Source organism: Octopus sinensis, linkage group LG5 (genome assembly GCF_006345805.1).
Source record: "Octopus sinensis linkage group LG5, ASM634580v1, whole genome shotgun sequence".
NCBI lineage: Eukaryota > Metazoa > Mollusca > Cephalopoda > Octopoda > Octopodidae > Octopus > Octopus sinensis.
In genome coordinates this window covers 103,025,208-103,050,866 of record NC_043001.1, presented here as the reverse complement: position 1 = coordinate 103,050,866, position 25,659 = coordinate 103,025,208, and the positions used below count along the sequence as shown (strand labels likewise).

At 37.4% G+C, this 25,659-nt stretch overlaps 1 protein-coding gene across 1 annotated transcript; it reads right to left on the bottom strand.

The window, feature by feature from the left end:
* Positions 1 to 1,331: 1,331 nt before the first annotated feature.
* On the bottom strand, positions 1,332 to 24,699 carry LOC115212082 (transmembrane 7 superfamily member 3). Its single transcript, XM_029780908.2, has 10 exons — positions 23,989 to 24,699; positions 17,969 to 18,277; positions 12,716 to 12,999; positions 11,446 to 11,623; positions 9,530 to 9,616; positions 8,036 to 8,116; positions 7,734 to 7,886; positions 6,830 to 6,927; positions 4,797 to 4,959; positions 1,332 to 3,380 (listed from the first exon to the last, which is right to left on the bottom strand). The coding sequence occupies exons 1-10, from the start codon at positions 24,107 to 24,109 to the stop codon at positions 3,088 to 3,090; spliced, it is 1,767 nt and encodes a 588-aa protein (XP_029636768.1). The 5' UTR covers positions 24,110 to 24,699; the 3' UTR covers positions 1,332 to 3,087.
* Between the last annotated feature and the right edge of the window lie 960 nt (positions 24,700 to 25,659).

Here is a 25,659-nt window from a genome sequence, read left to right as displayed (position 1 = left end):
CTTTCATCAAGATATTGCATCAATGGAACAACGATATCAAGGATTTTGGAATGCAGGAATGTTAGCTGGCTACTGTTGGATGTTACACAGGGATGAGCCCGAGACAAAACACCATAGAAAGTCCAAATCCCAAAGATTTTAAGTTGTTATGCATTTAAGCGTATTCTAACTTATTTGTACACAATAATTTTAATTTCGTACAATAAAAAGCCATGAAATTATCGTATCTTGTATTCAATATACTTTATATAGACATGCTTTATGTATCCTATAAGTTAAAAGAGCAGGTATCATTAACATGAACACGTGACCTGATAGAGGAAATCGGACTTCAGATTCATAATCAGCATCAAAAATTAACCCAGAAAAGTCAATCAACAACTCTGATGATTGAAAAAAGTTTCATTTTGTTGACCAGTGTTATTTTTAAAATTACACTGTAAGGTGTAATCTGATGAGAGGTCAGATCAAACTTAAAACAGGTGGAATATTTCAGCTGGACATGGCCAGTTTAAATGCTAAAGGGTGAATGTCTGCTTCTCGTTGCTGATATTTCAAAAATAGTAAAAACACATTTGAATTTACACAATTTAACTGTTACCACTTGGTTATTTACAGCCAAAAATTTAAAAATGTATACAGAATGACTTCAATGAAAACACAAATTTATTTCCACTGCAACCATATAATGCTAAATTTAGCATTCATCATAGAATTGGTCAATTCACTTAGGAACTGACTGTTTTTTTGTCTTTTCACAAAATATATTTCCCAAAAATATTCTGGAAAATGATTTCTCATAACTTTTCTGAATGAAATGATTAACAATATTTTTATATTCTGTTTTAATATTATTCATATCATCAAGAAACATCTAAATACAAACAAATGAAATGGAATGTATGAAGATGAATCAACAGAGAACAATAAGTGCAATTTGGACCACAAGTGTTTCCTTCAGTTTTAGTTTTTAAAACAAATTCTTAAAGATTTTGGTTTTTACAACTCAAATTTTTAAACAAAGCATATATACAAAGATTAATATCTCAAAAATAGGGCTTAATATCACATCGTTTGATTTTATAAAATATCAGATAAAAAAAAAACCCAATGTTTCATCCATTATATAACTCACGTAAAAAGAATCATTAATTTAGAATAGAATATACATTGCATATATATGTGTGTGTGTGTATGTATGTATGTATGTATGTATGTATGTATATGTATATGTATATATATATATATCATCATCATCATCATCATCATATATATATATATATCCCATCACCCCCATTTGATTTATATGGATAATACCATACTAAATTCTGGTGCCTTTAACTTAAGTACCATATTCATCTGAATCTAAATTTTGCTGAATTTATATATATATATATATATTTGTAGAAAGAGTTATAATCCAAGCTGTGTCCGTGTGAAGCACATCTGTGTATTCCAGTATTACACTGAGGCTTACATAACAGTTCATAACTACTGGAAAATAGAATTTTGCAGAGTAATTATATTATCAAAACAGGAGATTGTGAAAAAATTCTGTAGTTTTTTTTACCCTTTTTTGTTTTTTATACATCCAACCACGTGCTTTCACATACCAACTCTCTCACCTATATATATATATATATATATATATATTATATATATATATATATATATACACATACATATAAACATATAAAGAGTAAGCAGTGTTAGTGGTTATAGTAACTAAGGGATAAAATATCCATATTTACTATTGGTATCAGTTACCTGTGTTGTCTCTGGGCATGGGTATGCAGGGACACTATGCTCATAGGGTATAGGTAACAACAGAATAAACAAAAGTTTATTAGGAATCAAATTTAAATAATTAGAAAATAGAGAAAACCTCAAATCAATCGGACCACACGTGTAGATTATTTTTTAATACTAAACATGCCGTAACCTGTCACAGAAATGTTATGTTTAGTATTAAAAAAATAATCTACACATGTGGTCCAATTTGTTTGTTGATCTAAAATTCTCTCTATTTTCTGGTCATTTAAAGTATATATATATACATATATAAATTGAAAGGTATGGTGAATAAACACTCCAATCAGTCAAAACAACTTTATATCATTCCCAAATTATAAAAAAACGAATATAAATATATATTGAAATAATAGGGCATCCAATGGTAAAACCCGACAGTATGAAATATACACATAACAACGAATAATAAAATAACCAGAAATGTGAAGTTTTCTCCTGATAAAAAGGTGTTGCTGTTGGATTTCCTTAATGGATTGTACATTAACAATGTGAAGCAGCATGATTTGAAACAATCGTAGAGATGGGCATCAATGGACTCTGTTCTGGTTTCCTTACATTTTATTTTTTATATTTATACTCTTGTATTTTTATACATTTATATTATTTTAGCTTGATTGCCTTAAATTTTTAGCCATCTTTATTACGTATGAATTTATTCCATATATTTTTCTTCATTTGACTTCACTCGTATTACCCTTTTGGGTTTTATCACCTTTTCATTATCATCATCATCATGACGAATGACTGAGGGCTGGGGAACCAGATGGCTGCACCAGGCTTCAATCGTGATCTGGCAGAGTTTCTACAGCTGGATGCCCTTCCTATTTATTTGTGTATATTTTATACTGTTGGGTTTTACCGTTGGGTGCCCTATTATTTAAATATATATTTATTTTCAATTTTTGGTAATTTGGGAGTGATACAAAGTTGTTTTGACTGATTGGAGTGTTTATCCATTTTACCTTTCAATTTATTTCTCCTTTTGCCTCAGTGCCTCACCTGAGCACTTCCAGCAGCACTCCTATTTTTAATTTTGCTCTTCAGTTTAACAAAGTTATAAAATTATCCTCTTATACACAAGTGTGTGTGTGTGTGTGTGTGTGTGTATACAAACACATGCATCCACAAACACATACAAACACATACTCACACTCACCGTACATATACATACAACACTGTTTTACACAGGACACTTTTCAAATGCATTTCAACAGAGTCTAAAAGGTATTAACTAGAAAACAGATGATTCTGAAAGACAACCGGACATATCAGAGCTCATTTTGGTGCTGGAGCTGAACTAGCAAAACCTGTAATAACAGTATAGGACTGATATGGTTGATGAGTGGGAGGAACAACCCTTCCAAGTGTTCCATATCTGCCGACTGGAGGATTATCTGGTAGGAGAGGTTCACGTTCGTTACCAACTATTGGTCGACGGGGTTCATTTCCATTTTGGCAGCAGAAAATGTTACTGGCTGGTGGGAATGGAGCTCTTCCTTTTTCAGAGAACAACTGGAATATAACACCGGCAACGAAGAAACCAACCCAAAGCCCAGCAAGAATCATATCTGGAAAGAGAACGGAAAAGTGTTGGTGCTTCTTTCGTCTGTGATATTCAGGACAACATTTAACACAATGTTTTCATTGACATTTTCCCCAGACGTCTTCAAGTAATATTCCAAACCTAGGGTTTGAACTCGTAACCTATAACTACCAAGTCTGTAACACTTATTATTTTAGAGGCAATGAGAATTTGATTTTATATTAAGCTAACATTGACTAACGATATTGTCTAACGATATTGTCTCTAGAGCAGCGAGTTGGCAGAACCATTAGCATGCTGGGCAGAATACTTAGTCATTTCATTGGTCTTTACATTCTGAGTTCAAATTCCACCAAGGTCAACTTTGCTTTTCATTCTTTCAAAGTCGATAAAATGAGTACCAGTTATATACTGGGATTGATGTAATCCACTTACCCCATCCCCTGAAACTGCTGGCTTTGTGCCAGATTTGAAACCAATATTGTCTCTTATATGCTAAGCTGTATTCTTTAGATTAATGTTGGTTTCTCTCATCTTGGATGCTCCTCATCTTAAATGTTTCCAGCGAACAATAATCTGGAAGACAATTGCTACATGCACCGATCCATGCCAGCATGGAAAAACGGACGTTAATCCATGATGATGATGATGATTGTAGTTGTGAGGTTAAGAAGCTAATTTTCGAATCATATGGTTTCAAGTTCAGTCCCACTGCACAGCAGCACCTTGGACAAGTCATAATCATCATCACCATCGTTTAACGTCCACTTTCCATGCTAGCATGGGTTGGACGGTTTGACTGAGGACTGGCGAACCAGATGGCTGCACCAGGCTCCAATCTTGATCTGGTAGAGTTTCTACAGCTGGATGCTCTTCCTAATGCCAACCACTTCAAGAGTGTAGTGGGTGCTTTTTACATGCCACTAGCATGAGGGCCAGTCAGGCGGTACTGGCAATGGCCATGCTCAAATGGGGCTTTTTATGTGCCACCTGCACAGGAGCCAGTCCAGTAGCACTGGCAATGAATCTTTCTGACTATAGCCCCTGGCAGACCAAAACCTAGTGGATGCTATAGACAGAATCTGAAAGAAGCCTATTATGTGTGTGTGTGTGTGTGTGTGTGTGAGCTTGTCTTGAGATCATGTGATGGCTGTAAAGAAGCATCACTATCAAACAAGAAAAGTTATTCTTCTGAGAAAAATGTGTGACCAACAGCAAAAATAACCTTGGTTGGAAACAGAAGAGGCTTGGTGAGAGGAAGAACATCTGGCTACAGAACATCTGCTGTGACAAATTCTATCTAACCTAGCCCTTTGCTTTCTATGGAGAATAGACCATCAATAGCTTCTCCCTACTGCTCTAGCTCCTGTCTTATGATAGCAGTGATAAGGACAATGATGAGGGTGGTGATAATATTGAAAAAGAAAAACAGGAAACTTACCATTTTTCTGAAATGGTGTTACTGCTAGTGCTTTATTGAAGTTGGCATAGATCATGTGGTGGAATGAATTCAGGAATATGTACCTAATGATGCCATATGTGAGGATATCGATTGAAAACACTATCGCATAGGATCCGACAAGAGCACAGCATATGATATTCAACTGTAAAAACAAGGAAGCAAAACAAAAAACTAATATATATATACACACACACACATATATACCCCTACCCCCACATCTCCACCCAAAACCCACACCCCAACACCGTCACACCAGACGAACCTACACCAATCCACACACACTAGCATTCACCACTTACCAGCATCCACATACCCACACATTACAGATACACACACTTACACATGTACACATCCACATGTCAAAGTCACCAGCCCCTACCCACACACATATACTTACACACTCTCACATACACAAACGCACGTGCACCTTCCTTTTGGAATCACAAGTACTTTATTATCTCCCCTTTTTCATCACCTAGTTGTCTGGATGTTTTGCGTTCTTGTCCCATTTTGTATTTTATATAAATATATAGCGGCGTACGTACACTTTATTCTCTCTCTCTCTCTTTATATATATATATATATAAATATCGTGTACATTAAAACACATCAAGAGGCTTCCAAATAGGAAAGCCTTGTGCTAGAAAGAGCAGTAGAAAACTCAAACCACTAATTAGGGATAAATTCTCGAAAGGAATGAAAATTAAAAACGTTTACCATCTTATTTAGTTCCTAGACCATGGTTTCTAACTAATTCTAGTAAAAAAATATTTACTGAGGCTAGTTTTCATCAGTAGGAAGCCTTTAGAATTCAAATATACACACGACTAGATCCACATGTAAACTAGCTGTATGTATATCCTAACTTTTCAAACCACTGCGCAGATGCAGATTATATACGGCGACAGAGGGAATGCCAGTAAAATTTAAAACAAATTTATCAAAGAATATTTAAACATAATAAATAACATTAGGGTAATAAGAATTATATAAATTATTTATATAATTCTTATTGCCCTACTGTTATTTATTATGTTTATATATATATATATATCATCATCATCATCGTTTAACGTCCGTTTTCCGCGCTAGCACAGGTTGGACGATTTTGACTGAGGACAGCTGGATGCCCTTCCTAATGCAAACCACTCTGAGAGTGTAGTGGGTGCTGGGAAGCCAGGGGCCGCTCCAGGCTCCAGTCTGATCTGGCAGAGTTTCTACGGCTGGATGCCCTTCCTAACGCCAACCACTCCGCGAGTGGAGTGGGTGCTTTTTACGTGCCACCTGCACAAGGGGCCGGGGGGGTCCGGCATCGGTCACAATCAGTTCGAGCTTTTAACGTGCCAGCGGCACGGGACCCAGCCAAGGCGGCGCTGGCAACGTTCGGATGGTCTTACCGGCACAGAGGCCAGTCGGGGCAGCGCTGGCATCAGCCACGTTCGGATAGTACTTTTTATGTGCCACCGGCACAGGCATCATAACTCCTATTTCCATTGATATATATATATATATATATTTATATACATACATATGTGTGTGTGTGTTTTTGTTTGTCTCCCACCACCGCTTAACCACCATTGTTTTTTCGTCTACATCCCCATAATTTAGTGGTTCTTACGAAAGAGACCAATAAAACAAGTACCACACTTAAAAAACAGTGCTGGTGTCGATTCATTTCACTTAAAAATTCTTTAAGGCAGTGCCCCAGGACGGACTCAGTCCAACGACTGAAACAGGTAAGAGATAAAAGATAATTAGAATTTAGAATTTGGGCTAGAACTTTGGAGGAAGGGATTCTTTGATTAAATCAACCTCAGAACTGAAATGGTTATTATCAACCTTGGAAGAGTGAGAGCAAAGTTTACCTTGGCAGGGTTTAAATACAGAACCTAACTAGTTATTTACAAGTATGAAAAATTTATTTATATGTAACGATAAAATATGAAAATATTTAAAGAATCTAAAGCATGATACTTACAATCAACTCATTTGTGATTCCTTATTTTACTTACCAATTTTGTGTAGGCCAAAAATACAACAGGAAGCAACATGGTTCCAGAAGCGAAAGTCATGCCATAGTTGAAATCATTTTCCCAGTATTTCAAATTACCTGGAGACAAAAGACATTGGAAACATGAGTATTTATTATTATTATTATTATTATTATTATTAATAATAATAATAATAATAATAATAATAATAATAATAATAATAATAATAATAATAATAATTAATATAATAATAATAATAATAATAATAATAATAATAATAATAATAATAATAATAATAATACTTTCTACTGGAAGCACAAAGCCTTAAATTTGGGGGAAGGGATTAAGTCAATTACATCAGTCCCAGTGCATAACTGATCCTTATTTAATCAACCCTGAAAGGATGAAAGGCAAAGTCAACCTCAGAAGAATGGCTTCCTATTTTCTATCTTATGGTCGCACTGAATGATGATGCCTTTGGATTTATGTTTGTACCACTTTTTTGCACTGTCAAGTCCATATTTGTTGCAAAGTGTCCAAAAGGATTCTGCCAGCTCAATGCCTTAATATCAAAGTTAATGCTGGCTTCAAATTTTGACAGAAAGCCAGTAATTTCAGGGGAAAGGGAGGTAAGTCAATTACATTGACCCTCCCCAGTATTCATCTGGTATTAATTTTATCAACCCTGAAAGGACAAAAGGCAAAGCTGACCGTGGCAGAATTTGAACTCAGAACATAAAGACAGACAAACTGCTGCTAAGCATTTTGCCCAGCACTCTTAACAATTCTGCCAGCTTACTGCCATGATGTAACAAAATATGGAATCGTATCGTTTTGTCATTCTACCATTTCTGCTACTGAGGAAAACACTAATAAATATTTTTTAATGTAAAGGTTGAAAACATTTTTTGAAATATCCACTTACCAAATGGTGTGAAGAAAAGTATGCAGCTCACAAGATAGCCAGCCACCAGACTGACCATAAGCACGGATATGACAGGAATTCCAAGACTGGTCCAGACCAGCAGCCACAGCACACCGGCGACGAAGGCTGAGATGATGTCAGTACATAGCACAACTGGAAAAACAAGGCATAACAAAGATATTTCAGAGATATATGTCATTAGGAGGAGGAAGGGAGGAGAAGGTAGAGGAGGGAGAGGAGGGGAAGGGTGATGAGGGTGAGGAGGAGCAACGACTATTTTTCATTAATATGCAGTTTTTTACCTGTCAAGGAATGTGTCCACAGAGCGCTGACTGTGATGTGTGCAATAAGGAAACCAGCAATCGCTCCAAATATAAACAATTCTGAAAATAACAAAATAACAAACATAAATACTACTACCAATAATAATAATAATAATATGGATCATAAATATAGCATGCCCAGCTGACAACAAGGTATGCAATAAGAAGAAAGAAAAGTCGAGAGATATGACTGGTTAGCTTGGGAAGTTAAGAGGTTGTGGTTGATGAAAAAGGTAGCAGTAGTATCAATATTTGTCGGAGCCCTGGAAACAGTGAGTAAAAATCTTGAGAAGTACTTGGAATCACTCGAATACTCCGGAAGGTGCTCGAAAAATAAGAGGTGTTACCTTAGTTCACTGGTAGTAAACAGCTGACACTGTAGTACATCTTTAGCTTTAGAAGCTGTGCAAAGGCAATAATAATAATAATAATAAAGATGATTATTTCTAATACAAGCTGTATGGTGGAACGGATATTGTCAGTTACATCCAGACCAATATTTAAGTCCGTTTTTTTATCATTATTTTGTTTCATTTTTTTTTTACTATTAAATTTATAATAAAAAAACCCATTTTATTAACAATATATTTTTACAGGAGGAAAAGAAAGGAAAAAACATTAAAAGCATAAAAGATCAAATTAGCAAGAAAAAAAACTTCTAACTACCTCACCATGGAAACAAAGAAAAAGGAAAACTGGTGGAGTGAGAATTAAGAATCAGAAGATGGGAGCCAGGAGAGGGCGATGGGTTGTATGTCCCAAACCAAATGGCACATTCAGCCCAAACCAAATGGTACATTCAGTATGGATTAAATTCAGTTTGGTAGGTGAAAAAGCCTTGGCATCTTATCCAGGAGAAATATTTGCTGTCCCCTACATGCTTAATGCCACAAGACCAGAAATAAACACATGCCAGTGAATTAGAGAGATCTACAAAAGGCAGATTCAAGGCACATCAGTAAGGATATGCATTCATCTTTATCCGCTCACAAGAGTTTGGGTGGCCTGAGGCTATAACAGGAGACACTTCCTTGATGTGCCGTGTAGTGGAACTGAACCCAGAACCCTGTGGTTAAGAAGCAAACTTATTACCGCTTAGACATGCGTTCACCTGTGAAACATAAAATAATTAAATTTTTTAATAAGTATTTTTTAGGCATATAAATACAAAAACTAATTCTAAAAGAGGACGTATTATTGTGATTTATACTGCATGACAATCGTCGTCGTCATCGTCATCATCATCATCCATTTTTCATGTTGGTATGGATTGGATGGTTTCATAGGAGCTGTACTAGGCTCCATTTGTCTGTTTTGGCATGGTTTCTATGGTTGGATGCCCTTCCCAATGCCAACCACCCTACAGGGTGTATTGGGTGTCTTTTTTTTTTCACATGGCACCAGCACAGGTGCTTTTTATGAGGAACCAGCACAATATTGCATAACAATAAGAGGCAATAAATGAAAACATACCTGTTTTAAAATACCTGTGTCCAAAGAAACACAACAGGAATCCTAGGAGGATGGTAAAACAGGAAATTATAATGGTTAAGACATCATCTGAAATAATAAAACAATTAAGAAATAAGATATATTTTCTTTTGTTTCAAAGAGTAAATACCAAATCTGAAATAAAGGAGAGAATTTGTCCAACCCATGCCAGCATAGACAATGGACGTTAAATGATGATGATGATGATGAATTGGGGAACATTATAAGCAGTTTGATATTTGACAACTGACATCATCATCATCATCATCAATTAACATCCATTTTCCATGCTGGCATGAGCTGGGGTGGTTTGACAGGTGCTACTAAGGCTGGGAACTGCATCAGTCTCCAATTGTCTGTTTTGGCATGGTTTCTACAGCTAAATGCCCTTTCTAACACCAACCACTTTACAGAGTGGACAGGGTGCTTTTTACATGGCACCAGCACCAGCGCATTATATGTGACACCAGCACAGGAGCTTTTTATGTGGCACCAGCACGGGGGTTTTTTATGTGGCACCAGCACACCTTACATTATTCTAAGAACTACAATAGCCAGTCACACAACAGTCTCATTCCCATATAAATTGATGATACAACACGGTCATCAATCATGCTAACAGCTGTTTCGTGGTAGATGGCTGTCATTTGTCAGAGACACTAAATAACAGTTTCAATAAGATATAAAAGAACTAATAACTATTTCACTAGTATTCACTATCTTGACCGTTTGCCTTTCTGCCTACTCAGATACACATGAAAATGTGTGTGTGTCAAGATATAAGTGTCCACAACAACAAATCTGTTAATGATGGGAGTGGAAAGGCAATGCAAATGATGTCTGTAGGTTTTCCCAGAGTATTGAGATCGATGTTGTCGATGTTCGCTTTACCAGCAGTTGGACAGTTGCCAGAAAAGAAATGGTGGGATGGAACTCCAGAAGATTGTAGCAATAAGAAAGAAGGACTGGGTGATGTGATTTGTGCAGGGTACATGAAACACAATAAGGGTGGCAAGAAAAAGAGAGATCCCGCCGTCGTCATCATTCATCATCATCATCATCATCATCATCATCCTTTAACGTCCGCTTTCCATGCTAGCATGGGTTGGACGGTTCAACTGGGGTCTGGGAAGCCCGAAGGCTGCACCAGGCCAGTCAGATCTTGCAGTGTTTCTACAGCTGGATGCCCTTCCTAATGCCAACCACTCCGTGAGTGTAGTGGGTGCTTTTTATGTGCCACCGACACAGGTGCCAGACGAGGCTGGCGAACAGCCATGCTTGGATGGTGTTTTTTATGTGCCACCGACACCGGTGCCAGACAAGGCTGGCGAACGGCCACGCTCGGATGGTGTTTTTTACGTGCCACCGGCACGGAGGCCAGGCGAGGCTGGCACGGCCATGATCGGATGGTGTTTGTTACATGCCCACAGCACGGAGGCCAGTCGATGCGGTACTGGATATGGCCACGTTCGGATGATTTTCTTATGTGCCACCGGTGCTGGTACCACAAAAATACAAATTCCATTGATGTTCATCGATTTTGATTTGGTTTGATTTTCACTTGCCTCAACAGGTCTTCACAAGTGTCCCAAGAAGGAAGGTATGCACAGGTGGACTGACTACGTCATTATCATCATTTAATGTCCATTGTCCATGCTGGCATGAGTTGGACAGTTTGACCAGGGCTGGCAAGCTGGAAGGCTGCACCAGACTCCTGTTTGATTTAGCATGGTTTCTATGGCTGGATGCCCTCCCTAATGCCAACCACTCCAAGAGTGTAATCGGTGCTTTTATGTGCCACCAGCATGGGTGCCATTTGCGTGACACCAGTATCTGATTACGAGATAGAAAGAAGGCGGAATGTTAATAAGTGCCAAACTTAGAGTTGTTGTACTTACTTTTGTTTTCCTCGCATTGCAACAAATCCGGGTTGATGACGGTCGGGACATAAGCGGCAGATGTCAGAATGCCATTACTCGATTGTGTAACAACGAGATTCACCACTGCACTGACACAAGGATAAGAAACCAGATTCAAATCGGATTTCTCAATGTTGTTGTTATGTATTAACTTCACCTGCAATCATACATAACAAAACAGATATAATTCTTTGTTTTATTTGGGGAGGGTCATTTTGCCAATAAATGCATGCATTATTTATTTGATCCTTACTTTATTATTATTATTATCATCATTATCATTATTATTATCATTATTATTATTATCATTATCATTATTATTATTATTATTATCATTATTATTATCATTATTATTATTATTATCATTATTATTATCATATTATTATTATTATTATTATTATATTATTATCATTATCATTATTATTATTATTATTATCATTATTATATCATTATTATTATTATTATCATTATATTATTATTATTATTATTATTATTATTATTATTATTATCATTATTATTATTATCATCATTATTATCATTATTATTATATTATCATTATCATTATTATTATCATTATCATTATCATCATTATTATTATTACTTATTATTACTTATTGGAGGCATTGAGCTGTCAAAATTGTTAATCACATTTCATTCATCATCATATTCTGAGTTCAAATCCCACTGGGGTTGACTTTGCCTTTCATCCTCTTGGAGTCAATAAAATAAGTACCGGCTGAATACTGGAGTGAATTTAATCATCTTATCCCCTCCCCACCTCAAAATTGCTGGCCTAGTGCCAAACTTTGAAACCATTATTATTATTATTATTAGCTATTGTTTATTTGCCTGAGTTCTTCTGTCACGTATTCTGTGGCATCTCTCTCCCCTTCTCTCTGATCTTGTCCTGTCTATTCCACTTTTTTTTTTCTTTCTTTGTAAAACAATCCTTTCATATCTCTATCAATAATTTATTCAGACTGCTTTAATCACCAATTGTCATTAACATTTGAGCATTTATATTACTCTGTTAAATGTTATGCTTATTTTTTTCTTTTCCAATGCTTTGAATTGATCCCGTACCTTAGTACATGAGTAAATATAAAAAGGCATTTTATCCCTTGTTCTATAGATTTTGATATCTGAAATCTTACATCTTTCTCCAGCAATGATAGCTTATAATGGATACCGCATGTAACAAACAATTATAAAATTTGCTGGAAAGAAATAAAATATAAAAACTACTTACATATCTTCCAGTTTCGAGAATATCATCAACCGAAAGCATTTTCTTAACAGCTTGCAGGGCAGACATGTCATCTGTTTGAACTTCATTCATAAAATAGACGAAAACATGGTAATGCAGGCTTGTTTGCATTACTACATCTTCACAGCTTGGTGGCAGCATTAATCGGGAGAAGCCACCGTTTGACCACTGGAAGTCCACATTTGTCAGTAACTTGGGATATCTCACTTTGATATTTGCATCGTTTTCCAAGTTGAATTCTTGATTACAACCTCCAGGTAAGGGATCTGCAGAAAGAATATAACAGAGAGAATAAGATTAACTAACAATAACTAGCACGCTGTCATTTAGGGGCTTAACATGGTAGATGTTACAGAAGAATGTGCAAAGTTTGATAGTACTTTGATATCATCATCATCATCATCATCATCATCATCATCATCGTTTAACGTCCGCTTTCCATGCTGGCATGGGTTGGACGATTTTGACTGAGGACAGCTGGATGCCCTTCCTAATGCAAACCACTCTGAGAGTGTAGTGGGTGCTTTTTATGGGCCACCAGCACGGGGGTTAGTCTGGCCGTACTGGCATCGACCACACTGAGGACCACAATCTGATCTGGCAAAGTTTCTACAGCTGGATGCCCTTCCTAACGCCAACCACTCCGAGAGTGTAGTGGGTGCTTTTTATGTGCCACCGGCAGACATGTACATGACTTCAAAAGCCAAATACCAACATCATCATCACCATCATCGTTTAACGTCTGCTTTCTATGCTGGCATGGGTTGGATGATTTGATTGAGGACTGGCAAGCCAGGAGGCTGCACCAGGCTCCAATCTTATCTGGCTGTGTTTCTACAGCTGGATGCCCTTCCTAATGCAAACCACTCTGAGAGTGTAGTGGGTGCTTTTTATGGGCCACCAGCACGGGGGTTAGTCTGGCCGTACTGGCATCAACCACACTCGAATGGTGCTTTTTATGTGCCACCGGCATAGGGGCCAGTCAGGTGGAACTGGCAATAGATGCATTTCTTTATTGCTACTCTGTTGGTTATGACAATGATTGTTCAAGTTGATCCAATCAAAGAAACAGCCTGCTTGTGAAATTAACATGCATGTGGCTGAGTACTCCACAGACAAGCTTATCCTTAATGTAGTTCTCAGGAAGATTTCAGTGTGACGCAGAATGTGATGTCAAAGGCTGGCCCTTTGACATACAGCTACTCCTCATATCTATCAACGGATCTGACTGGAGTAACATGAAATTAAAGTATCTTGCCCAAGGACACAAGGGGCCACCAGGAATCAATCTTACAATTGTGAATGTCTGTGACTTATCTGAAAAAACATGTACTTACGTATCTTCTTTATAAGACAGTAAAATTCAATTTAAGTTATGACTGCTATTTCTAGCAAAGTCAGAGATGACTTGGACTAATCAGCAATTTGTTTTGTCTTAATTTTTTCCCCCTTTTACTGTTGTTGCAAAGGTTGTCATCATTGAGGAAGCATCCACTGAATTGCATAGATCACAACTGAGACCATCCATTGATGAGGTTTATGTCCTCCAACACCAACAATAAAACTAAAGCTTGCCAGCTCGCAAAATGTTATCTTTTCGCACGAGAGTTCTGGACCCCAGTAATGAACTCATTTGCATACAGCCAATCAGAGCTCACCTCGACCATGTCAAGTTAACAAACACATTCTACCAGGTAAACTCAAGATGAAGAATGGTGTTGTTAGTCAATCAATTGCTAAATTATGCCTGATTTTAGAAGGAGACAAGTAATTAGATAGATTTGTTCTATAACTATTATTGGATTTTGTTAGGGCCCCTTATGGCTCTGAAACCTGGACGTTATCAAAGCAGCTTGAGAGGCGGTTGGATGGAACCTACACTCGCCTCCTTATGAGAGCTCAAAATCTCTCGTGGAAGCGTCATCCAACCAAAGTACAAATATATGGGAAATTACCACCTGTAACATCTCTTGTGAAAGGTAGAAGAATCCAGTTTGCTGGACATTGTTGTAGAGCTGAAGGCGAAGTAATTTCTACTCTTCTCTTCTGGAAGCCATCTGCTCGCGATACCAGAGGGCGCACACTCTTCTACCCTGATGTAATCTCCAGGGATACAGGCATCCAGCAACAGGACCTCCGTAATGCTATGATGGACCGTGAAGTCTGGCGTAACTTAGTAAATTCCATTGTCTCGACCACGGTGGAACAATGATGATGATATGGTAAAGATGTGGATGGGAAAAATGTGCGTAGAGGGTGATGTGCTTGTAACCCTCTCACCTTACTGTTTTACAAAGTAAACAACAACAACAACAAAAATAACTACGGTGAAGTTAATACATAACAACAACATTGAGAAATCCGATTTGAATCTGGTTTCTTATCCTTGCATCAGTGCAGTGGTGAATCTCGTTGTTACACAATCGAGAAATGGCATTCTGACATCTGCTGCTTATGTCCCGACCGTCATCAACCCGGATTTGTTGCAATGCGAGGAAAACAAAAGTAAGTATAACGGCTCTAAGTTTGGCACTGATTAACATTCCACTTTCTTTCTATCTCGTAATCAGATACTGGTGTCACGCAAATGGCACACCTGTGCTGGTAGAAGCACCGATTACACCCTTAGAGTGGTTCGCATCAATTAAAGCCCCAAATTCAAGGTGCATATTATGTATGTTAGCGCCTTATTGTTAAAAATATTTTAAGCAAAGAACATTAAAAACTGGAAATACTTTCAGTCCAGGCATGGATGGGAGACAACTCTGTGTACACGACGAATCACTTGGCTCCGTCGCTTTCGGCAATGGAACCATAAAGCTAACCATTTCTCTTTAAATATATATAAGCCTGTGTTCCAACACCATTCGTTAACATTAATGGGATCTCGAGTAAACTGACAAAGCTCCCAACTGCTAGAAAGTCTATGTAAAGTCTTTCCAATGATACAGAATATTTAATAATCCAGAATCTTAAGTTCGCAATATGTGTATCCAGGTTGAATTGATCGATTAATTTAACGTTTTCTAATGAGCTGTATCTATGAAGATTTCAACCATCTTGTCGTTAATTTTGTCAATTAGGTAAGTGTAAGAGGTCAAGCAGCAGAAAAATACAGTCGCCAGGGATATAAATATATATTCAGACCGAATATCAAAATAAGATGCCTTATATTTATTTCTTTACTACCCACAAGGGGCTAAACAAAGAGGGGACAAACAAGAACAAAGGGATTAAGTCGATTATATTGACCCCAGTGTGTAACTGGTACTTATTTAATCGACCCCGAAAAGGATGAAAGGCAAAGTTGACCTCGGCGGAATTTGAACTCAGAACGTAAAGAGAGACGAAATACCTATTTCTTTACTACCCACAAGGGGCTAAACACAGAGGGGACAAACACGGACAGACAAACGGATTAAGTCGATTATATTGACCCCAGTGCGTAACTGGCACTTATTTAATCGACCTCGAAAGGATGAAAGGCAAAGTCGACCTGGGCGGAATTTGAACTCAGAATGTAACAGCAGACGAAATACTGCTAAGCATTTCGCCCGGCGTGCTAACATTTCCACCAGCTCGCCGCCTTAGATGCTTTATATTGGTGGCAGAAGAAGTGTGACCCATGCAACAGCCCGATGTCATCCTTTTTTTACACTTCCAAAAAACTGTAGGTTTAACTGGATCTGAGGTTATGAAAGTTGATCTTCGATTTACAAAGAAAAATCGTGCTATCTAAAATTTATCGTTTAACAGTTATATTTTCTCATCAAAATCAAAAGCAACAAGCATCTGATATGATTCTGTATTATATCAGGTCGAAGAAAAAGTTTGTGCACCATCTTGAAATAATGCTCTTTAATACAAGAAATTATTCAAAAACAACAACAACTATTCTTCAAAATAAAGACTATCATTTTTCACGACCTTCTGCCAACAATCTGCAAGGTTTCGGATTTGGTCAAAGTACCAATCCTTTGGCTTTGATGAAGGGATTGTTCTTTATGTTGCCTGCTTCATTTCTCTATTTGTTTCTTTCGTTGTTTGAAAAAAAGTTCATTTTCCAGGTTTTTGTTTTTTTATGTTCTCGTTTTTTTGACGTCCTGTACCCATATATGCATGTATATATACATATATATATAGGTATTAACATATATGTATGTATATATGCATATATATGTAGGTATTAACATATATGTATGTATACTCTCTTTTACTCTTTTACTTGTTTCAGTCATTTTGACTGCGGCCATGCTGGAGCACCGCCTTTAGTACTTATTCTATCGGTCTCTTTTTTGCCGAACCGCTAAGTGACGGGGACGTAAACACACCAGCATCGGTTGCCAAGCAATGCTAGGGGGACAAACACACACACACACACATATATATATACATATATACGACAGGCTTCTTTCAGTTTCCGTCTACCAAATCCACTCACAAGGCATTGGTCGGCCGGGGTATAGCAGAAGACACTTGCCCAAGATGCCACGCAGTGGGACTGAACCCGCAACCATGTGGTTGGTTAGCAAGCTACTTACCACACAGCCACTCCTGCGCCTATAGAAAAATATATGCATATATATATTATTTATATTATTATTATTATTTTATATATATATATAATATATATATATATGTACATATATACACACACATATCTCTCTCTATATAAACGGCAGTTTGTCTGTGTGTGTTTCTGTGTGTCTGTTAGGTTGTACCCTCACCCTGACCACGGCTTTCAACCGATTCTGATGAAACTTGACACACACATAGCCCAATGTCATAATTCAAAACTAACACAGAGAAAATTTTGAAAAGTTCCCCCAGTTCTAAAAAAAAATCGATAAATTCGACATGGGGTCGAGAATCGGAAACACAAACCACAGACTGTCTAGGGGACGCAACTCGACCGTTTTAACTAAAAAAAAATTTACCATAATTTTTTTTCCATTTTTTTGCTATTTTTTGGCTATAACTCTCTAAAAATGCTTTATAGTTATTTCCCTTACAAACCCGAGCAACGCCGGTCGATACTGCTAGTATCATATATATAGTAGAAAACATCTTGCATGTCTATGTTATTCATTAGAGATGAGCATTCGTTGTTTTCTCTCTTTCACACACGTACACATCAACTATAACAAGAAAAACATTATAAAGCAGATGTCATACAATGTACGTCTACCTTCTTTTATATACAACAGAATAGCAATGACATAATTCTGAACTCACCATTTTGTGTATAAGCCTTGACATAAATCAAGGCAATACCAGTAAAGTTGTTTGTATAGAGAAACCATTCAGCCGTGTCTTGTTCTGGTTTCAGAATGGTAACCACACCAAGATTTCTTCCTCTAACAGCTTCATCCTCAAAAGGTACTTCAGTCAAAGAAAGGGTCAAATTGCCTCGAACACTGTGCACCTCACAGATAAGAAAGCTTTCTGCTTCATTAATATCGTTAACTTTTAGAATCTGAGACTTGACCCCTTTATGTATGTAAATATACAGGGGCTCATCAATTGTTACTGTGGTTGTACCATCTGAAAGAGAAAAAAAAAGAAATATTAATATATCGGTGTCATGACTATCATTTCTCATGGCTTGATGGGTCCTCTTTTCAAGAATGGCATAATGCCAAAGGTCTGCCATTTGTCATTGCCTCCATGAGGCCCAACACTCATAGGGTGCTTTTCACATGCCACCAGCATCAGCCATTGTGCCTCCATGAGGCACAATGCTCAAAAGGTGCCTTTTACATGCCACTGGCATGAGTGCCACTTACGTGACACCAGCATCAGCCACAACTATGATTTCCCTTAGCTTGACAAGTCTTCTCAAGCACAACATATTGCCAAAGGTCTTGGTCAGTAGTCATTGCCTCTGTGAGGCCCAACATTCAAAGATCATGCTTTGTCCCATGTCTTCCTGAGTCTACCTCTACCACAGATTCCCTCCACAGTTAGAGATTGGCACTACTTTACACAGCTGTCCTTGTTAATATGCATCACATGACCACACCAGCACAATATATTTATTCAACCAGGACAGTTATACATGATTTAGAATTAGTGTTAAACTAATTTCAGTGTCAGGCCACCATTGACGTCACCACCAATCCCACTGGCATCATTACTCAAAATAACGACTACTTTCAATGCTGTTACTAATTACAATACCACTATCATTACTACTTTCATAACCATCTCCATTATTAACAATATATCATTTATAATCATAATAATAATAATAAATGCCCTGATGCAGTACCAGGCAGTGGCTCTCATGGCTTCTGATCTTAACTGATTGGAAGTGTTATCATGTACATTGTTTTGTCTTGGTATAAAAGATGGGATACAGCAAATATTCTGCTCAATACCACAAATCTGCTTGACCTTAATCAGTTGAGCATGTCCCTTGGTGGCTGACGATATGTGCATCTCTGATCACAAGCAGAAGTAGTTGGGGAGCATCATAGCCATGTGTTGAGAGGAATTCTTAGAGGTTTGAATAATTCACCCCTGGAAACATTAATGGTTCGTTCAACATCCTTAAACAATCCTTATTCACAGACCTTTTCAGTGGGATGGGTTACTCGACCAGAAGAAAATTCTAACTGGGCCCCACCTGCAAGGTCATGTGCTGTTTATTTTGATATGAGATCACCATGTCGCGCACACATGGTTGTGACGCATGCGTCTGGTGTACCCTTATCATACAAGTAGTCATGATGAGTATAATGGGCTTCGTATATTTTACCCCAGTGTCACTTTGATGACATGCGCTGCTCTCTCATTCAATAATAATAATAATAATAACTAGCAAACTTACCCATCTATGATGGGTGACAAGAACAGGGTGCAAATCGAGACAGTTTAAGTTGTAATGTACTTATTTTTATTCATTATACTTAATGACAAACTATGTAAGTGTACCTTATTGAACAATATATATGTAAACATTTACATAACACATTCATGATGCCATCTTTACAAACCTCTTTGTAAACAATATTCTCCGTTTGTCCACAACTAAGTTTCAAATTAGCTGAATCTGTTGCCCTACTCATTGCGACATACAGCTGGCCGTGCATGAACATGGGAGAGGGTAGAAACACACTGATGTGATCCAAAGTCTGGCCCTGAGATTTGTTGGCCATAAAGGAGAAGACTAATTTGATAGGAAACTGCCTACATCGTAACTGAAATGGAAATTGATTATCTGAAGACATCAGAGGTATCCGAGGTATAAACGGACATTTCATAATCTCCCAAACTGCCACAGCTGTGAGACCGGTGTGATATTGGGATCTTATTTTCGTCAAAATCTATCTCGCACTGCAATTAAATTATAATCTGTGATCATTTCATTGATTTCACTATTCGCGAGGGAAATATCTTGTAACTCATCATCTTCGACTTGCAATTGTGCTTGCCTAGCTTGCAGTCGTGCTTGAGTGTTATAGGTTGGTTCGCTAACTCCAACTGTAGGAGAACTTCTCCTTGATTGACCTGCTGCAGTATTGTTCTCATGTTCTGCATCTCTGACGGCCGGATCTAGCCTACACAATCAACGTGCTGAGGTATTTCTTTGTTGCTCAGAGTTTCTCACTTCTATATTTTGGCGCTTTGCACTCCGTGCTTCTGTATCTCTTTCTTGCTCGGCTTGGCTGTACGCTTCATCCGACCGAGTCCTACAGGCAGAAACAGCATTTCTGGTTTTTCTCCCGAATGACAACTTACATTTTGGTGTCATCATCTGACACGAATAAAATAATAAATGAGCAACATAAAAAAAATCTTTTGTTACATTTTAATTGACGTGTATACATCGTAGTATGATACATAGTAAGGAAAAGTTACCAGAGCAAAAATCCAAAAGTGTTGACAGTGGACACGCTCCTTCGTAAATGATCAGCTGTTATTTTGTAAACAATGTTTCAAAACTGTTCATGTGTTCTAAAGGAGAGATCTGACTCTAACATTCAGTGTAGGAGCCCCATATTTGCCAAAGTTACTTCATTTGACAATATTACTCAATAGAGGGAGAAGGGGTTGGGTGGGGTGGGGGCAGAGGTGGTTGGAGCAGAAGGAGGATGTCAAGCATGTCCCTTTAGAAGGGTATAGGCAACCCTATTCCTTCTACCAAACTTATCTCCGAGTGCCAAAGTTACCTCGATGGAGTTTCTCTGAAAATAGGGGTTAGAGGAGGGACTAAACCTATATATAAACCACCCTAGAGACCCCCCCCAAAAAAAAACACCCCTACAAAGTTTCATGCCAATCGGCCCAACCGTTTGGCATTGATGTGAGTACAGATGGATGGATGGATGGATATTACACCCATTATAGTATGATGATGATAATAATAATAATAATGTTGGTACTAAGCACCTGTAACCTTATTTCCATGCCATAAGTACGGATATGAGGTTATGGATGCTTGGTACCAACATACACCAGAAAAGGTACTGGACGAAAAGGGGAAGGCAAAAATCCTTTGGGACTTTGATTTTCAAAGGCCAGATATAGTAACCTTTAGGAAGGACAAACTAGAGTGCCTAATAATCGATTTAGCAGTACCAAAAGATTAACACATCATCATGAAAGAAGAAGAAAAAGTTGATAAATAGGGAGATGTGAGAATTGAGATTGCTAAGATTGACAGCTACGAAAGTTGAAAAGAAAGGTTATCCCAGTTGTCATTGGAGCACTGGGTTCAATACCACCCAGTCTGAAAAAACATCTGGATACTTTAGAAATACCCTACAATCTAGATGTATTGCAAAAATTGGCATTACTTGGGACAGCACGCATATTGTGTAAAGTTCTGTCTGTCTGAGGTCCTTGTTGTGACTTGACAAACAGTACAAACTCCTGGTAGGCACAATATCTTTAACCAAACATCCTCACAATATTATATACTGTGCGACATCTATAATAATAATAATAATAGTAATAATAATAATAATAATGATCTTTTCTACAGAAGCACAAGGCCTGAAATTTGAGGAAGGGGAATAGTCAATTACATCAACTCCAGTGTTTCACTTGTACTTAATTTATCGACCGCAAAAGGATGAAAGGCAAAGTTGACATTGGCAGAATTTGAACTCTGAACGTAAAGACGGATGAAATACCTCTAAGCATTTCGCCCAGCATGCTAACAATTCTTCCAGCTTCTGCCTTGATAATAAATAATAATAATAATACGCCTACAACCATTATTACGAACACAACCATTACAGCCGTTTCTCACATGGCATCCATACTGAGGGGGTCCCCCACCACGACTTTGTGCCCTCATAACTTTCAGAAAAAATGGATATTTTTCAATGAAATTTTCCACAAATAGGCTTCAGATTGTGTAGATTCTAATATCAAAATTCGTAGTAAAAAAAAAAAAAAGCTTTCCGTGAGAAGAGTTTCGGAAAATTCGCACAAATGGACTTTAGTTTCCTCATAACTTTCAGGAAAATAGGTATTTTTTATGAAATGTTCTACAAATACCTTTCAGATTATGATTACATTGGAAGTTAATAATAATAATAAAAAAAATTGGTGGGAGTGGAGACATACATAATGACACATATCAAACTGATATCTACAAAATGAAACTTAAAATTTTGAAAATAACTGTGATGTATGTTGGTATGTGTGTGTGTGTATGACCGTATTTTTTTTTCTTTTCACATAAAACTCCGATCTAACAGTTATGTACGAACTGTGAAAGATATCTGTAGAAAGCTACATTAAAAAATATACCCATATTTTCTAAAAGTTATGAGGAAACAAGATCGGTGGGGGTCACAACTGTGTGGTATGCCTCTAACACAAGCTATCAATCAGCTTTCGAACCTGATTCATATCGTGGTGGGTGGAGAGAAAATGAAATTTACTATTAGGTACAAGAGATTAACAACAAAAATATGTAATTTCAAATTGATTTATCGTCGATAAATGTTAAAAGCAATTCTTGCCCTTGTACTTGCTGCCACATTTTTCCCTTTCGTTTGTTTTCATAACTTCCTCCTGATTTTGGAACCTAGTGTTACCACAGTACCCAGCTTTTAACCACCTTTCACAGATAAATTTTTGTTCCCTGTCCTTTCTAATTTGTTGTTCCTGTCCACTTTTATGTGGTTTATATAATGAATCCCGATCTGCTTTGATGGTATTCATACGTGAACTGCCATCAGGAACTTACAAGCAATCGCTCACTCTACACGCCCAAAGCAATATCTAAGTCGCCTTCTACAGTCGATCAATATCACTCCTGACTGTCTTAAAAATGGGAAAACATAATGGACAGTGTTGAAAGATTTTTTTTAAAAAAAGAAAATTGATCGAGGCTGGAAAGCCTTTGATCATCAGGATGGCTGGATCAGAACTGGCCTGGGCTAAACAATAGCAATAAACATCTATCCGTAACGTTTACTCCAATTGAAAGTGAACCGTGGAGAATTCAATGAATCGGAGACAATTCCATAGAATATTCAGAGGAAGAAGAACCCCACCCGCGGGACTGATGAGTGGAGGAAAAAATAGAAATCTAGTGAAATTGGTTGGATATTGAGTACCCAAAAATCAAGTGATGATTTTTGAATGATTACAGGTAAATCTACAACCTGAGAACAGGTATAAAACCATGAAACGAATTTCCTCCTTTTACTGTCAACACAATTTCAAGGCTGGAGTCGATTGTCAGAAATACAATTAAAGATAAACAAAGGAGAAATATTTTCTTTAAAGACAAAAGGCGAAGGAAAAAGACATAAACAACACAACATCCGACACTCCTCTTCTCTGGTACTTCTTGAGAACAGTGGTCCCGGTGCGCGCACTCGCGTAGTCGCGCATCCGCGCTAACTAGTCGTGACTAGTCGATCCTACAACGACTACCCAGCAAAGTAAATAAAACACAAAGTAAATAATTTTTTAAACAAAGTAAATAACACACAAAAACACAAAGGATCGACTAGTCATGACTAGCTAGCGCGGATGCGCGAGTACGAGAGTGCGCGCACCGGGACCACTGTTCTCAAGTAGTGCCCTCTTGTGTGTAGATAATTTCCCGATGTAAACATTTTGAAATAATCGTTAAATTTGTGAAGTGAGAATTCTTGTTGCTTTAGTTATAATTAAATCCCGATCAAATCCGTCTAATTGACATAAATATTTGCGTATTCCGGGAGAGAAATCATTTGTTATATTTCTGCAGTAAATAAAAGAAAATATATATTATTCGATCTCACCTTCAAAAATATGTGTAATATTCTGAGCAATCGCTGGAACGAACGTTAGGCCCAAAAATATCGAGCTGAGATAAAACCATAACATCGCGGATGACATCAAGAGTTTGTTGTGGAATAACATTAAACTGCAGAAGTGAACTGAAGTTCCGGGATGAATGGACTTCGACCGAATGTGCAACTTTTAGTGTCACATGAGATTAATTTCCAAAAATTAAAACGTCGTGTAACCAATTAGAAAAGAAGGTTCCTGGAACTATTTCCAAACGTGCTTCTTTTACATTCTGCTTTATAGCTAATTAGTCGGTCATTAAGGAAGATATTCCTGTTTAATGAACCACTTTCACTTTGCTAAACGTCGATAATGTCGGTTTGGTTTACTTTTTATTTGCGATCTGGCAGAATCGTTAGCACGCCGGACGAAATGCTTTGCAGTATTTCGTCTGCCGTTACGTTCTGAGTTCAAATCCCGCTGAGGTCGACTTTACCTTTCATCCTTTCGGGGTCGATAAATTAAGTACCAGCTACGCACTGGGGTCGATGTAATCGACTTAATTCGTTCGTCTGTCCTTGTTTGTCCCTTCTGTGTTTAGCCCCTTGTGGGTAGTAAAGGAATAGGTTTGGTTTACTTTTTATTTGCACTTTGTGCTACGTTCAACTCATTTCTAATAGGAATATTTTCGGTGCAGTTAAGAGGAATAGTCTGCGATGTTGTCATGCATTTCTGAGTTCTTATTGTTGTTTAAAATAAGAGGGCGTGATTATATTATTTGCTGCCGTTTCTATTTCATCCAATGATCACACAAAGATTCTTATCGCAAGGTTAAAATAACATGAATCATTTATTTATTTGCGGTTAAAGACACAAGGTCAGCTTCTTTGTGATAGGATATGATTTTTATTTTTTAGAAACCAAACAGGAAGTTTATTTAGACAATAATTCTCAATTACATAAGACATAAATTAGAAAAAATAAATTAAATTAGAAAATGGATGAAACAGAACGTAATTGAAAAAATTACAGGATCTTTTCACCGCCTTAAATTGAAAATTTTGGAGGGGAAACCTCTCTAATGGCTATTGCGGCACGCCAGCACGCTTGCGGCATTGCCGCGGGTGATGATGAGGCTGATGCACTGGAACAACAAAGCACCCTCACGAGCTGCCAATGAAGACAGGAATTTCGCAGTCAATAGGTTCGACCCCACCAAACGTCTCGAACGCCACAGGATGGAAAATGTAGTTGGCCGACAGATCGCGGTGCCAGCAAAATCTTATAAAATGATACAGTTCTAAAAGATGTACACGTTTATGTTATATATGGAAATAAAAGTTTTTAACTCTTCAGTTTGCTTGATATCAAACTGATGGTAGTTAAAGTTTCACACAGTAAAAATGTCATGTTAAAAACTAAGATCACCTAAGTATGGTTTGTTTGGGATGGGTAAACAAAAAATACAGCACTAGACCAATTATCTGGCGAGCTTGGGATTGGAAGCAGCCTGGATTTCAAGATTTGGATCTTTTCAATTCTGAAGCCAGGACCACAGATCTTTCTACTTAACTAAATAATCTGAAACTTCGTATGCTGATAGAGTCTAGCAAAACAAGACACAGGTTGGAACTAGTTTATTTGAGAAAAATCTATTTTATGACTTTAATCGTAGATTAAAA

Excerpts from the sequence above, each read along its gene's own strand:
- LOC115212082 (XM_029780908.2), bottom strand. The coding sequence starts at position 24,109 with ATGTTATTCCACAACAAACTCTTGATGTCATCCGCGATGTTATGGTTT. Across the intron at positions 13,000-17,968 it reads CAAGGCTTATACACAAAATG|ATCCCTTACCTGGAGGTTGT; the intron begins GTGAGTTCAGAA and ends TTCTTTCTGCAG. Across the intron at positions 4,960-6,829 it reads TTTTGGCCTACACAAAATTG|TTGAATATCATATGCTGTGC; the intron begins GTAAGTAAAATA and ends TTGTTTTTACAG.